The sequence below is a fragment of the Oncorhynchus mykiss genome, chromosome 11 (genome assembly GCF_057628025.1).
Source record: "Oncorhynchus mykiss isolate SJ-2025 chromosome 11, ASM5762802v1, whole genome shotgun sequence".
NCBI classification, from domain to species: Eukaryota; Metazoa; Chordata; class Actinopteri; order Salmoniformes; family Salmonidae; genus Oncorhynchus; species Oncorhynchus mykiss.
Window position 1 is genome coordinate 32,829,800 of NC_143032.1, and position 17,157 is coordinate 32,846,956.

Below are 17,157 nucleotides of genomic sequence, written 5' to 3' on the forward strand. Positions count from 1 at the left end.
GGCCTAGTTACAGTTTTGACTTGAAAATGGCTGTCTAGCTATGATCAACAAGAAGAATTTAAAAAATATACACTACCGTTCAAAAGTTTGGGGTCACTTAGAAATGTCCTTGTTTTTGAAAGAAAAGCACATTTTCTGTCCATTAAAATAACATCAAATTAATCAGAAATACAGTGTAGACATTGTTAATGTTGTAAATGACTATTGTAGCTGGAAACGACAGTTTTTTATGGAATATCTACATAGGCGTACAGAGGCCCATTATCAGCCACCATCACTCCTGTGTTCCAATGGCATGTTGTGTTAGCTAATCCAAGTTTATAATTTTAAAAGGCTAATTGATTATTAGAAAACTATTTTGCAATTATGTTAGCACAGCTGAAAAGGGTTGTCCTGATTTAAAGAAGCAATAAAACTGGCCTTCTTTCGACTAGTTGAATATCTGGAGCATCAGCATTTGTGGGTTCAATTACAGGATCAAAATGGTCAGAAACAAATCATTTTCTTCTGAAACTTGTCAGTCTATTCTTGTTCTGAGAACAGAGCAAACTGGCTCTAACCAGATACTAAACTAGTCTAAAGAAGGCCAGTGTTATTGCTTCTTTAATATATTGTACAATTCAGGTGTGCAAAGCTCTTAGACTTACCCAGAAAGAATCACAGCTGTAAAAGCTACCAAATGTGATTCTAAAATGAATTGGCTCAATGCTGTGAATACTTATATAAATTAGATGTTTCTGTATAGAATTTTCAATACATTTGCTGAAATCTCTAAAAACATGTTTTCACTGTGTCATAGGGTATTGTGTGAATATAAATATAATTTTAAAAAGTATATATTTCATTAATTTTGAATGCAGGCTGTAACAACAAAATGCAGAATAAATCCAGGGGTTTCTGAAGGCACTGTACATCAGCTGAGTAGGTAAACATGTTTATGAAAATACATCAACATCTTCAATTGTGTATCCCTCTACAGAGACCTTGTCAGTGTTAAGCTAGCTTTGACGTCAATCCACTACCCCTCTGTTCCAATCAGTGATGCATTTATGGAACGTTGATCATAATCATACAGCCTCTTGCATGCCTGGCGCTACGGGACCCCTTCTTTATATGGGCCCACCACCAAAATGTGTTTCCCCCTCATTTGTGACAGAGATCTTAATAATTCAAATCGCTGCTGTTCCACCGGGAGACTTCTGAGCTGGAATTTTAATTTGGGGCCTTTGAAAAGTTTCTTCTTCTCATAGTGAGAGGATCTCTTTCTCTCTCTCTTTCGCTTTCTCCCTCTCTCTTTTTTCTGTCGCTCTCCCTCTTTTTCTTTCTCGCTTCACTCTCCCTCTTTCATTCTTTATTTATTTATCTCTAATTAGGCACATTAATTTGACATGTGGGATGTGTAACTTTCACTCATTGTCTTGGAGATCTGGGGCATGAGTGCAGATAGGGGAGAGATGCTGTTGAATTTAACAGGGAATATGAGCGACTGGTGCACCAGGTGGTTCCGCCTGGTTCATGTCTAAATGAGATTCAGTGTTTCAACACTTTTTCAGTCAAGGCTTGGTGATTTTCTGATGAAACCTCCTACCTTAATTTACAGGATGACACATCAAGGCTTAACAACATATTTTTTATTGTCAGTTTGAAAGGCATGCAGGTAAGGCAGGACTGATAGCAACAATGCACATTCATAGTATGGATTACCACAGAGAACACTGCTACTCCAGCTGCTCTCTCATAGTCCGAGAGCATATGTCCGTCACGGTGGTGGCACAGGGATACTCATTTCTCCTAAATGGTACTTCTTCTCATTTGAATTCCATGCTGTCACTGTCAGTTGTCCACTCAAGCTTAACATTGTCGCCTATGGGCCCACCAGGTGCCCTTGAAAAGTTCCTTAATGAGCTTGACACCTTAATAAGATTATTTCCCAACGATGGCTCACCACTCATCATACTGGGCGACTTCAACCTCTCGACACCGGACTTTGATTATTTACACCTTTTTTTCCTCTTTTGACCTCACCCTTACCCAGCCCCATCCCACTCACAAGGCAGGCAATACGCTTGACCTCATCTTTACTGGAGGCTGTTTGCCTACTAATCCCACTGCAACCCCCTCCAGGTCTCTGATCACTACTTTTCTCTTCTCAAACCCTACCCACTCATCCCCTACCCAGATGGTCATGCACCGTCGCAATCTTCACTCTTTCTCTCTCACTACTCGCTCCCCATCTATCCTATAATTTCTCCCTTCTGATAAATTTTCCTCCCTTTCTGCCTCCTTTGATTCCCACTGTCCCCTCTCCTCCCAGCCGGCTTGACCCTCCCCTCCTGCTCTGTGGCTGCCGGCAGTTGAGTGAAAATTGAAAAAAACTAAACTTCCGGAGGACCTATCATCCTTCCACTCTCTGCCTTCTCTTTTTCTGTATCCGCTGCTGAAGCCGCTTTATATCATTCGAAATTCCAAGCCTCTGCCTCCAACCCTGGGAAACTATTTTCCACCTTCTCCCTCCACCTCCTCCCTCTCTATGGACAACTTTGTCAACTACTTTGAAAAAACGGTTGATGACATCTGCTCCTCATTCACTGTCTACTGAGTTCACTGGTCCCACAGAACTACCCTATGCCTTGACCTCTTTCTCCCCTCTCTCTCCAGATGAAAATCTGCAACCTGTCCACTCGACCTCATCCCCTCTTCATTTCTCCAGACTATCTCTGGGGAGCTTCTCCCATTCCTCACTTCTCTCATCATCTCAATCCTGACCACTAGCTGTGTCCCCTCTGACTTCAAGATGGCCAGAGTCGCTCCCCTCCTCAAGAAACCAACACTCTACCCCTCTGATGTCAATAACTACAGACCGGTATGCCTTCTTTCTTTTCTTTCCAAAACACTTCAGTGTGCTGTCTCTGACCACCTTAGTGTGCTGTCTTTGTCTCTGACTCTCTCAGAACGATCTTCTTGACCCTAAACAGTCATGCTTCAGGAAGGGTCCCTCAACTGAGACTGCTGTCCTCTGTGTCGCGGAGGCTCTCCGTCTCTGCCAAAGCTTACTTTGACACCGTGAACCATCAGATCCTCCTCTCCAACCTCTCAGGGCTGGGCGTCTCAGGCGCTGCACACTCCTGGATTGCATCTTACCTGGCAGGTCGCTCCTACCAGGTGGCTTGGAGAGGAGCTGTGTCCGCAACACATGCTCTTACTACTGGTGTCTCCAAGGGCTCGGTTCTAGGCACTCTCCTCTTTTCTCTATCCACCAAGTCACTCGGCTCCGTCATATCCTCTCATGGTCTCTCCTGTCATTGCTATGCAGATGGCACTCAACTACTTTTGTCATTCCCCCCCCCCCCCCCCCCCCATCTGACGTCCAGGTCGGTATCTAAGCTTGGATGTCAGCCCACCACCTCAACCACAACCTCGACACAACGTTGCTGTTCTTCCTCCCAGGGAAGGCCTGCCGGCTTCAAGACAAACTCCACGGTGGCCCCTCCCAGAGTGCAAATTACCTTGGCGTGACCCTGGACAACACACTGTCGTTCTCTGCAAACATCAAAACAGTGAGTCGCTCTTGCAGGTTCATGCTCTACAACATCCGTAGAGTATGACCTTTCTTCACACAGGTGTTCAACCTTCCCAAGTTCACACGTGTCACCCCGCTCCTCCGTACTTTCCATTGACGTTCAGTTAAAGCTTGCATCCACTGCAAGACCATGGTACTTACCTACGGCACACCAAATGGAACTGCCCCTCCATACTTTCAGGCTATGCTAAAACCCTACATTCCAACCCAAGCACTCTGTTCTGCCTCCTCTGGTCTTTTATCTGCCCCAACCTTACGGGAGGTCAGCCTCCGCTCAGCCCAGTCAAAGCTCTTCTCTCTCCTGGCACCCCAATGGTGGAACCAACCCTGATGCTAGAACAGCAGAATCCCTGCCCTCCCTTCCAAAAACATCTGAAACCCTACCTCTTCAAAGAGCATCTTAAATAAGACATTTTAGTCCCCCCCCCCCCCCCCCCCCCCCCCCCCTTCCTTACTGGGGATGTACTTATTATGACTGTGATATCTCACCTAGCTATCTTAAGATGAATGTACTAACTGTTGCATTACCATCAGACAAAGACTAGTTGTTTTGTAACCCTACTTGTCTGTTGGGTCTAATTAATTTATATGTTTTGTGTGTTCTTTTCCAGACTGTGATGTCATCTCTTTTACTCAGTAAATCGCTAGTTTGGAAATCGCATGTACTATTGGGGTGGCTATGTGTGTGACTATAGATAGCAACGCTTATTCACTCTCACAACAAAGACAACAATGACAAGAAGACAGCCCTCAACAATGTCAGAACTGCCCCCTCAGCCTTTAACAATGAAAAACCTTGTTGGATTGCAAAAGCATAATTTGGGAATGACAAAGCAGTATCTGTCTTGGAGAGCCTGTCATTGAAGTGAAAAGAAATAGAGATTTTCTCTTGAACGGCCGAGGCGTTTTCCACTATCCAGTGTAGCAACTCCTATACCCTCTAATTGCTATCGTATTTGGTCAATGTGCTATACCAGAGGATCTCAGAGGAAGCAAAGGAAGCCTAAACACTTCAGTGGTGCAAAAAACCTGAACCAGCATCGCTTTACTATCCCAGTGCCTTGTTGGTTACTGCTTGGCATCATTAGCATGGCATGGAGTCTGGAGAGAGTCCCTGGTCTGCTCCTCTCATCTCAGAATCTCATCTTGAATGCCAGCCATCGGGGGGGTGGGGGTGGGGGGGGGGGGTTGTCCCAGCAAGCAGCCTTCCTCCGTTTCCCTCTCATGAATGAAACGCTACACTCATCTTTTCGCTGCCCATCCCCTGGCCTGAAGCAACAAGCACCACATGAAAAGCAATGCTTTTTCTAAGACTCGTGACAGGTAAATGTAGGATGGCTTAGCTGTATCCCTCCAGTTACATAAGTATCAAGGAGAGAAGAGAAAAGAAAGCTTTAAGAAAAAAATACTAACTGAAATGACAAATTAATTCATGGAAATGTATGCAAATGCAGAGGATGTTCAGATTCCTGTGGACTGCAATTACTCAGATTATTTCTCAATTACATTGGTGCGTACAGTGCCTTGCGAAAGTATTCGGCCCCCTTGAACTTTGCGACCTTTTGCCACATTTCAGGCTTCAAACATAAAGATATAAAACTGTATTTTTTTGTGAAGAATCAACAACAAGTGGGACACAATCATGAAGTGGAACAACATTTATTGGATATTTCTAACTTTTTTAACAAATCAAAAACTGAAAAATTGGGCGTGCAAAATTATTCAGCCCCTTTACTTTCAGTGCAGCAAACTCTCTCCAGAAGTTCAGTGAGGATCTCTGAATGATCCAATGTTGACCTAAATGACTAATGATGATAAATACAATCCACCTGTGTGTAATCAAGTCTCCGTATAAATGCACCTGCACTGTGATAGTCTCAGAGGTCCGTTAAAAGCGCAGAGAGCATCATGAAGAACAAGGAACACACCAGGCAGGTCCGAGATACTGTTGTGAAGAAGTTTAAAGCCGGATTTGGATACAAAAATATTTCCCAAGCTTTAAACATCCCAAGGAGCACTGTGCAAGCGATAATATTGAAATGGAAGGAGTATCAGACCACTGCAAATCTACCAAGAAAATCTAAAATTTCAGCTCATACAAGGAGAAGACTGATCAGAGATGCAGTCAAGAGGCCCATGATCACTCTGGATGAACTGCAGAGATCTACAGCTGAGGTGGGAGACTCTGTCCATAGGACAACAATCAGTCATATATTGCACAAATCTGGCCTTTATGGAAGAGTGGCAAGAAGAAAGCCATTTCTTAAAGATATCCATAAAAAGTGTCGGTTAAAGTTTGCCACAAGCCACCTGGGAGACACACCAAACATGTGGAAGAAGGTGCTCTGGTCAGATGAAACCAAAATTGAACTTTTTGGCAACAATGCAATGGCGTAAAAGCAACACAGCTCATCACCTTGAACACACCATCCCCACTGTCAAACATGGTGGTGGCAGCATCATGGTTTGGGCCTGCTTTTCTTCAGCAGGGACAGGGAAGATGGTTAAAATTGATGGGAAGATGGATGGAGCCAAATACAGGACCATTCTGGAAGAAAACCTGATGGAGTCTGCAAAAGACCTGAGACTGGGACGGAGATTTGTCTTCCAACAAGACAATGATCCAAAACATAAAGCAACATCTACAATGGAATGGTTCAAAAATAAACATATCCAGGTGTTAGAATGGCCAAGTCAAAGTCCAGACCTGAATCCAATCGAGAATCTGTGGAAAGAACTGAAAACTGCTGTTCACAAATGCTCTCCATCCAACCTCACTGAGCTCGAGCTGTTTTGCAAGGAGGAATGGGAAAAAAATTCAGTCTCTCGATGTGCAAAACTGATAGAGACATACCCCAAGCGACTTACAGCTGTAATCGCAGCAAAAGGTGGCGCTACAAAGTATTAACTTAAGGGGGCTGAATAATTTTGCACGCCCAATTTTTCAGTCTTTGATTTGTTAAAAAAGTTTGAAATAGCCAATAAATGTTGTTCCACTTCATGATTGTGTCCCACTTGTTGTTGATTCTTCACAAAAAAATACAGTTTTATATCTTTATGTTTGAAGCCTGAAATGTGGCAAAAGGTCGCAAAGTTCAAGGGGGCCGAATACTTTCGCAAGGCACTGTATAAGATAACGTCCATCCTGACTAGATGAATTACTTGAAAATATAGGATGTTTAGTATTAGTTGACTTGCAATCACATTAAAACAAATACAAATTGTTTGGAGGTGGGAAAACAACTTGTCTGTGCTCTCAATTTGAATAGCTGTACAGTATATTTGATTTTCTGGATTTATGTTTTAGATTCCGTCTCTCACAGTTGAAGTGTACCCATGATAAAAAAATACAGACCTCTACATGCTTTGTAAGTAGGAAAACCTGCAAAATCGTCAGTGTATCAAATACTTGTTCTCCCCACTGTATATGGACTCCCAGTGTGTGTGTGTTTTCAAGTTTTATTTTTATTTGACCTTTGTATGGGATTACACATGGTATACACCGTCCAACAAAATGCTTACCTGCAGGTTCCTTCTCGACAATGCAACAACAATAAGAAATAATAAAATATAAGAATACAAACAAAGTGAATGGCTCATTAGAATATACTTTTTAGAGTAAGTATAATATATTGGACTGTAATACAATTTACAGTCCAATATTTACGTGTGTTTTGTAGTGTTAAGTGTTAATGTGTGTTAAGGTGCAGAGAATCAGAGCATGTGGTCAGTCCAGTTCGTGTTAAGGAGTCTTGAGGACCCTAGGTGGCATGCCAAATTTCATCAGCCGCCTTAGGATGTAGAGGTGCTGTTGCGCTCTCTTGACAAGTTGGTCCATGTCAAGTCCTCGGTGACGTGGATGCCGAGGAACTAAAAACAGCTGACTACTGCAGTTCCGTTGGTGTGGATTGGGGCATGTTGTATCTGCTTCTTGAAGTCCTCTGCTTCTTGTTTTTCTGATGTTGAGGGAGTGGTTGTTGTACTAGCACCACAATGCCAATTCACTTACCACCTAGTGGTTAGAGCATTGGACCGGTAACCGAAAGGTTGCTGGATCGAATCCCAGAGCTGACAAGGTACAAATCTGTCGTTCTGCCGTTGAGCAAGGTAGTTAACCTACTGTTCCCGGGCGCTGAAAATGTGGATGTCGATTAAGGCAGGCCCCATCACCTCTCTGACTCAGAGGGTTTGGGTTAAATGCAGAAAACACATTTCAGTTGAAGGCATTCAGTTGTACAACTGACTAGATATACCCCATTTCCCCTCCCTATAGGCTGACTCGTCGTTGTTTGTTATTAGGCATACAACCGTGGTATTGTCAGCAAACTTGATGGAGTTGTTGTCGTGCAAAGCCAAGCAGTCGTGGGTGAACAGGGAGTACAGCAAAGGGCTGAGGACACACCCCAGGGGGAGGGCCCTGTTTTAGGAGCCTGTGTGGAGGAGGTGTTGCTGCCAATTCTCACAGCCTATAGTCTGCCCATCAGGAAGTCCAGGATCCTTTTGCAGAGGGTGTTGTACAGACCCAGGGCTCTGAGCTTGGTGTTGAGCTAGGAGAGAATAGTGTTGAATGCTGAACTGTGGTCAATGAACAGCATTCTCATATAGGTGTTACCCGGCTACACGAGGGGGTTAAAGGGAACTTAGGGGGCTAAGTTCAAACTTTTGCTCCCTCAGTTTTAGATTTATGTCCTTACATAAAATTTGCTAAAAAGTTGAACTGATTGACAGGGTGACACAGCAGAGCGGAGATACTGATTTATTTTGCGCCAACCTGTCATGTAAACTTTGGCGGTGTTCAGGGGGCTATGAAAAGCCACTGGGCAGGCAGGAAGAACTCCTTTTGGGTTTCCATAAAAACAGGAAAAAACACACAAGTTCCTACAACACAGAAGAAAGACTCGAGGCTACAGGGTTGCTGAAGGCAGTGACGGACCCCGGCTTTAAGTTTACAGCCACCAATCTAGTCTTTGAAAGCCAAGTTAATAAACAGATCACTGACCATTTCGAATCCCACCGTACCTTCTCCGCTGTGCAATCCGGTTTCTGAGCTGGTCACTGGTGCACCTCAGCCACACTCAAGGTACTAAACGATATCATAACCGCCATTGATAAAAGACAGTACTGTGCAGCCATCTTCATCGACCTAGCCAAGGCTTTGACTCTGTCAATCACCGTATTCTTATCGGCAGACTCAATAGCCTTGGTTTCTCAAATGACTGCCTCGCCTGGTTCACCAACTACTTCTCAGACACAGTTCAGTGTGTCAAATCGGAGGGCCTGTTGTCCGGACCTCTGGCAGTCTCTATGTTGGTACCACAGGGTTCAATTCTCGGGGCGACATTTTTCTCTGTATATATCAACGATGTCGCTCTTGCCCTGATCCACCTCTACGCAGGCGACACCATTCTGTATACATCTGGCCCTTCTTTGGACACTGTGTTAACTAACCTCCAAACGAGCTTCATTGCCATACAACACTAGTTACCAAAGCACCTTATACCACCCACCACTGCGACCTGTATGCTCTAGTCGGCTGGCCCTCACTACATATTCGTCGCCAGACCCACTGGCTCCAGGTCATCTATAAGGCTATGCTAAAGCTCCACCTTATCTCAACTCACTGGTCACAATAACAACACGCACGCGCTCTAGCAGGTATATCTCACTGGTCATCCCCAAAGCCAACACCTCCTTTGGCCGCCTTTCCTTCCAGTTCTCTGCTGCCAGTGACTGGAACATATTGCAAAAATCACTGAAGCTGGAGACTTACATTTCCCTCACTAACTTTTAACATCAGCTATCTGAGCAGCTAACCGATCGCTTGCAGCTGTACATAGTCCATCTGTAAATAGCCCACCCAATCTACCTACCTCACACCCATATTGTTTTTATTTACTTTGCTGCTCTTTTGCACACCAGTATCACTACTTACACACCATCATCTGCTCATCATCATCTGCTCATCTATCACTCCAGTGTTAATCTGCTAAATTGTAATTACTTTGCTACTATGGCCTATTTATTGCCTTACCACCTCATGCCATTTGCACACACTGTATATAGACTATAGACTGTTTTTTTTCTATTGTGTTGTTGACTGTACTCTTGTTTATTCCATGTGTAACTCTGTGTTGTTTCTGTCTCACTGCTTTGCTTTATCTTGGCCAGGTCGCAGTTGTAAATGAGAACATGTTCTCAACTAGCCTACCTGGTTAAATAAAGGTGACATTTTTTTTTTTTAAATGCACAGAATCGTCAGTCTTCTCGATCCTCCGAACAAATTACTCCAGGCAAAAGCAACGGATCTTTACACTGGAGTCAATGTGGTGCTTTGGAGTGTGTCAAGAAGCTGAGGTGCGACAGCAATTTTGACGCCATTTGGGCACAGTGCAGTGCCAGTGGCACTGATGCACCACCACTATCTAGCTGGTTAGTTTTTATCAAAATCTGGCTTTAGTATGCAGGGTGCTGTCCATGGTGCTGATGGAGCGCAGTGAGATTTTGTCCCGTTGATCCTGTAAATTCTTGGTCAAAAGCATTTTTTTTAAACATTTGTGTTTATTATGGTATAACCTGATATAAGCAGAATTCAATATAATTCCAATGAAAGAACCCTAGGCCTACTACTTGGTACCGCTGTTTTGTTCTGTTGCGTTTATTCGCATTCAGTTGTGCTGGTTTTCTAAGCCAAACTGCTATTCAGTATTTTTGTTTGCATGCATGAATAACTAGGTTACGACATTCAGCATTTGATTTGCATTATTTTGGTAAGACAGTTGTGTGTACGGCTAGATTCACATAGGCTGTTTGTAGCCTATATTCATTACCAAAACCGCCTAGCTTCAGCACGCTGTCCATTGCGCTAATATAGCACAACAGAGAGAAGCTACAGATTTTAAAAGCCCTCAATGATCTTGGAGTCTCGGTATTTGAACTTTGTTTATATTGGTATAGCGTGATTATATAAGCAGAGTTCAATATAATTCCAATGCAAGAACCCCCAAAAATGTATCCCCCTCGCCAATTTCAACTGCCCCCTTAGTCACTTTATCCTGGCACCGGGTCTGTGTTGGAGCAGTGTGTGTGTGTGTGTGTCAGTCAGTCAGTCAGTCAGTCAGTGTTGGAGAGCATAAAAGACAAAGTGAGAGAGAGAAAGTGTCCCAGGCTAAGCAGTCTTCTCTCTAGCTGACTGGGACCAATTAGAGTGGACTTCCTGCTTCCTGTGTGTTGGGCTTCTCTCCTCCTCTCAGCTTCTCTTCCCTCAGCCAGCCACTGACCCCTCTCCCAGCCCAACTCCTCCAAACATCCCCCTAAGCATCACTGATCTCATTGCTCCGTCACTCGTGACTGTAGATACACAACAGGTCCTAGCCCTTTACCAAATAGGTTGTAATGAAGTCATGAATACAACCACATTACATCCAGTTTGTGAAGCAGTCTGTTGGATAACCTCTTCACTCGCTGAAAATAGGTCTACTCACTCCTGAAAAGTGTGGCCTGGAGAGTTACACAACATGTAATCAACAAAATCACAACGTGTGTCAGGAGAACTGTATTTGTTTGACCACACATTTAATTGAACATTTTGTTTTGACATTGTCAGCTGTCTGACTCGAGTGTCCCGCCACAACAAAGCTCGCTTTGCATCACTACATTCCTGATTACAGCACCCCAATCTTTGTTAGATAGTTTTCTCACATCTGCCCTGCCGGCCTTGGAGGCCAAATCCTCTATGCTCCTGGACAGCTCTGTTTTTCTCTGCTCTGCTCTGTTTTTCTCCCTTTGGAAGAAGCCAGTGTGAATAACCAACAGCCGACTGGCTGAATGTAAACCAAATTCTGCGGGGCAATAAAATGGAGACTTCTACAATAAATAGTGATTGTATTTTGTGTTTGGATCACTGTTCTTCTTCTGCGCACTGAATTATTGAACAACTGTGCGTTCTGTGGAAATGTCAGGTGCTCCTTTTGCTAAGACAGACGGGGGAGGAGTGGGGAGAGAGAGAGAAGGAAACGAGGGAAGCTATGCATGAACCAACTGCTGTGGATGGAGACAATGGAGACGACAAATGCCATTTCTAACGGGGTGTCATGGCTAATCATTGATTATTTTTGATGGGCTCGGACGTTGAATAATTAATTTCTCCATTATCAAGTCGGAATCGCCTCAGAAAATGTCCCCACCCCTCCTGTACAGTTGATAGTTATGGTCTGCACTCTATTATCATTAATACACAGTTCTGGTTAGGAGCAAATTCCATTAGCTCATCATTTGCATGTCTACAGTATGTATTGTCATACATTGACATGTCAAGTCAATGATGGAGGGAGAGGGAGAAGAACATTGTGCAAGCTCAAAAACATTTTTCTCATTAGCTGGTTTTGGCTGTGGTGGGGGGGGGGGGTGGAGTTAAGGTTAGGTTTAGGGTTAAGAGTTAGGGAAAATAGGATTTTGATTGGTCCCCAAAAAGTATAGAAAGACATAGCTGCGTGTGAGCGCCATGCAATGTCCCATTTGCAATCAGTGGTGGCATAAATTTGTCAGGGCTGGTATTTACGAAGCTGCGCACAATAGCTCTCTAACTGAGAGTGTGATTTTTATTTTCTTCTCTTTTTTTCTCTTTAACGAGGATGTCGGTCCAATAAACCAATTATCTCTTTCCGCGCTGTGCGCTCTAAATTATATTTTCTCATCTGTCAGTCACCTCCCGACAAGGTTACCCAGAGATCACACTCTCTCGGGCTGGGCTGCAGCTATTCTTAGTGTGGCAGCCTGCGAGGAGGGGTTTTCTGTAAAACAAGGTTGCCCTTTCAGAGAGTAGAGGAGGGAAGAAACCGACACCTATGGCACAGCACCCGCCACCATATAGAACACTGTAAAGCTGGAGAAATGTAATCTATTCTCCTGTCTACCGGAGCTGGAGAGAAATGAAAGGCGAGAGCGGAGCTCCCGTTTATGGCCCTAAAGGATTTCCTGATTAAACGTGGCAGTTTGCCTCTGTTTTCCCAGTAATTTGCAGCAGCCGTCTGCACTGTTTTTAAAAAAATGCACCCCCATATTGTGATGTGTATACAGAAATTAGGACCGGTGAGGAATGTGCTTGAAATTAGGAGTTATCAGAACACAGTTGACACTTTCTGATGTCAGTCGCCACAGCCTGCCTCAGTGTTTGCGGAACTAAAACCGCTGCGTGATTTTGTCACCACGTCTCTGTTTGAATTATTATCTCTGCAACAGTAGACGCCAGATGTGTCCCCCTGACAGTGGGAGTCTGCTGGTATGAAGCCGATTTTGATTTTATCAGGGATCCCATGGGGTTTGGGCTATGGAATCCCAAGGCTCTGTCTTTCACAAGTCTTCTCTCAGACATTTTGTCTTAGCCAGGTGCTTTGTGGCACAATACAAATCTCAGCCGTTGGTTTCAATGAGCACCGCAATATGGAGATGACAAAAGGGCCACGCTTAGCTTTCGAACTGCTTTATGTGGCGGATACTACCGTTGTTCATGTTCATCCTTCGCTGTACTTTGAAGATCCTCATTACTGTCCCCTAGAGATACAGGGACTATGTGTGCGTGTGTGGGCACGTGCGTTTGGGTGTGTGCATGCATAATCCATTATCTTGACTACTGTAGGCTCTAATATCTCACCTAATGTCTTGCTATATCCCTTAGGAATGGAGGGATGTGACAAATATTGTAGACAACATGAATATTGTCTGATCTAATTGGGATTGCCCATGTGGATCTCACTGGAGAGGTCAAACATACCTCTTGAGTTTGTTCATTAGTCTCCAAAAATATAAACGTCCTCTCACTGTCAACTGTGTTTATTTTCAGCAAACTTAACATGTGTAAATATTTGTATGACATAATAAGATTCAACAACTGAGACATAAACTGAACAAGTTCCACAGACATGTGACTAACAGAAATGGAATAATGTGTCCCTGAACAAAGGGGGGGTCAAAATCAAAGTAACAGTTAGTATCTGGTGTGGCCACCAGCTGCATTAAGTATTGCAGTGCATCTCTTCCTCATGGACTGCACCAGATTTGCCCGTTCTTGCTGTGAGATGTTACCCCACTCTTCTACCAAGGCACCTGCAAGTTCCCGGATATTTCTGGGGGGAATGGCCCTAGCCCTCACCCTCCGATCCAACAGGTCCCAGACGTGCTCAATGGGATTGAGATCCGGGCTCTTCGCTGGCCATGGCAGAACACTGACATTCTTGTCTTGCAGGACAGGACAGGACACACAGAATGAGCAGTTTGGCTGGTGGCATTGTCATGCTGGAGGGTCATGTCAGGATGAGCCTGCAGGAAGGGTACCACATGAGGGAGGAGGATGTCTTCCCTGTCATGCCCAGCGTTGAGATTGCCTGCAATGACAACAAGCTCAGTCCGGTGATGCTGTGACACACTGCCCCAGACCATAATGGACCCTCCACCTCCAAATCGATCCCGCTCCAGAGCACAGGCCTCGGTGTAACGCTCATTCCTTTGACGATAAATGCGAATCCGACCATCACCCCTGGTGAGACAAAAACGTGACTTGTCAGTAAAAAGCACTTTTTGCCACTCCTGTCTGGTCCAGCGACAGTGGGTTTGTGCTCATAGGCGACATTGTTGCTGGTGATGTATGGTGAGGACCTACCTTACAACAGGCCTACAATCCCTCAGTCTAGCCTCTCTCAGCCTGTTACGGACAGTCTGAGCACTGATGGAGGGATTGTGCATTCCTGGTGTAACTCGGGCAGTTGTTGTTGCCATGCTGTACCTGTCCCACAGGTGTGATGTTCAGATGTACCGATTCTGTGCAGGTGTTGTTACACGTGGTCTGCCACTGTGAGGATGATCAGCTGTCCGTCCTGTCTCCCTGTAGCGCTGTCTTAGGCGTTTCACAGTATGGACAATGCAATTTATTTCCCTGGCCACATCTGCAGTCCTCATGCCTCCTTGCAGCATACCTAAGGCACGTTCACACAGATGAGCAGGGATCCTGGGCATCTTTCTTCTGGTGTTTTTCAGAGTCAGTAAAAAGGCTTCTTTAATGTCCTAAATTTTCATAACTGTGACCTTAATTACCTACCATCTGTAAGCTGTTAAGGTCTTAACACCCGTTCCACAGGTGCATGTTCATTAATTGTTTATGATTCATTGAACAAGCATGGGAAACAGTGTTTAACCCTTTACAATGAAGATCTGGGAAGTTATTTGGATTTTTACAAATTATCTTTGAAAGACCGGGTCATGAAAAAGGGACGTTTCTTTTTTTGCTGAGTTTATGTATTTTTAAATCCATTGTGACCAGCACCCTCTCTTGATCCCTCTCGGTCCTCCTAACCCCTGTCTCTCTTCTTCTCTCCCCACAGGATGCAGAAGCACAGCCACTGTTACCGCATCACCTACCGCCACATGGAGAGGACCCTGACCCAGGAGGAGGTGCGTGTTCTCCACGCCGCCATCGAGCACACTGCCGAGCAGGAACTGGGCGTGAAGGGGCGCTACTGAGACCCCCTCCGCCGCACCCTCCCCTGGGTCATGCTCAGTAGGCGGTAAACAGGAAAAATTGGTTTAAAACCTGGCAAATTGGAAAAGCACTACCCAAACTCAAATTTCCCTTTTGCAATCATTTTGTCACTGTGTGTCCTTCTGAACATAACCATGACTTACACATTTCAAGCGGACGGACTTCGGCTGACTCTGTTCTCGGCTCTAATAGAGACACGAGGGGAATCCTACGGACCATTCCTGGGGTTCCTCTTGGTAGTACAACAATAATGCAAGTGGTTGTAGTACCTACAGACGTAGGATCTTAATTTGATTACCCTTTTGTTGTTGAGAATTTTGTAGTGTATTCAAAGTTTAAAAACTTTTCTGAAGTTTTTAATTTCCACTTTAAAATGTCAGTCTTGATTTGCCCCAATGAAAAATGTATAAACCCCTAACGAAAAGGTCCAGAAATTATAATCACCATAATAATTCATATTTCCTGTTGCTGCAGGACTATTTTCCTGCTGTAGCCCTGAGCTACTCAAGTAGTCAAGGGCTTGATCATTAGTTGTCAAGTTGAATCAGGTGTGCTAGCTCTGGAATAGTTAAAATACATGGAACGGATGGCTGTCCCTGGGGAGAGGTGTGGTACGAGACTATAGGTAACGACTAGACCTCCTTGAAAGTGTCCTTCAATGAGACTGTTAGATAGTGGTAGAGCTTGTAAGAGCACTGCTCTAGCAATGCCAAGGTAGTTCAATTCCTGCATTGATCACATAATAAAAATGGATGCTCTCATTGTACTGTACATTTCTTTGAATAAAAGCGCCTGCTATGTGACATTATTTATATTCACTGAGTCTTCTGAACAAAGCGACACATCCACTCTAGGCTCTACTCCACCTCAGTACCAAGCAACTGTTATCATTAGAGCCTCCAGGAACCTTTCATGTGAAGTGGCTGATGCTCTTAAATAACACAATTCACAGCGTCGCATCACCAGGGGTGGAATGTGTTTGATTTAATATGGACGTCAACGAAAGCCTTTCATGCCATTGGCTTCTTACCAGCCTGGCGAGAGAGACCGACGAACGAACACAATACAGTCCTGTTGATGATTCAATCGACATTTTGTATTTGTAATATTTTCATAAAAGATGTATTATTAGGAGTGAGGAGGGGATGTGTTGGTACACTACCTGAGAAGCATTGTAATAAAAGCCACTATTGTCTCAGTGCTGGTTGAAAGTACAAAGAGTGTTCTTTATGTCCTTTGGCGTAACAGGTGATTTCAAATAAACCGTGACGTTTGGTTAAAGTCCTGGCGATCGTTCTTTCTGAGCAGAGCACACACATATTTGAGGAGTTGCAGTAATGATGTTATACCGCAGATTGAGCACCAAGGTTTTAGGAACAACCTCTGCCCTCATTAGTCTTGTTAACAGAGTGATTATTCATTTGCACTCGGTCTATTACGCCCGCTATTCTATTGACGACTGGAAGAACCTGTGTGAAAACCAGATGAGACTGTGTCCCATATTTATTTGATGTGCTGTAAGCCTCTTCATTAAGAAGTCATTAGAAACATTAACACTTTATCATCCCCTGGCTCCAATCTCTTGTCAATAGAATCCTCAGGATTCTCTTGTTGTTTCACTGCTGTCGTTGGGTATACAGAGCACTAGATTCACAAACTGACCCAACAGAATAGAGCTGTCAAAGAAAGGGCCCATTCTTTATGACAATGTTTCTCTTTCCTTTTCTTTTGAATTGGCTGGAGAGGAACAGAGACAATTCAATTGCGACGTGATGAGTGGCTCCCTCCATTTAGTATGATATGTAACATTCCGTATGGTATGTACAGTGCCTTGCGAAAGTATTCGGCCCCCTTGAACTTTGCGAACTTTTGCCACATTTCAGGCTTCAAACATAAAGATATAAAACTGTATTTTTTGTGAAGAATCAACAACAAGTGGGACACAATCATGAAGTGGAACGACATTTATTGGATATTTCAAACTTTTTTAACAAATCAAAAACTGAAAAATTGGGTGTGCAAAATTATTCAGCCCCCTTAAGTTAAT

General features: G+C 44.1%; 1 protein-coding gene across 4 annotated transcripts in view; it reads left to right on the plus strand.

The window, feature by feature from the left end:
• The window catches only part of LOC110535580 (phenylalanyl-tRNA synthetase 2, mitochondrial), a 116,954-nt gene extending 100,563 nt beyond the window's left edge, over positions 1-16,391 (plus strand). For all 4 annotated transcript variants that reach the window (XM_090189874.1, XM_021620658.3, XM_090189875.1 and 1 more), the window contains one exon: positions 14,953-16,391. In XM_090189874.1, coding sequence (XP_090046000.1) covers positions 14,953-15,091 — 139 coding nt within the window. In that variant the 3' untranslated portion in view covers positions 15,092-16,391. The remainder of the gene's footprint in view (positions 1-14,952) is intronic.
• The last annotated feature ends 766 nt before the right edge of the window (positions 16,392-17,157 follow it).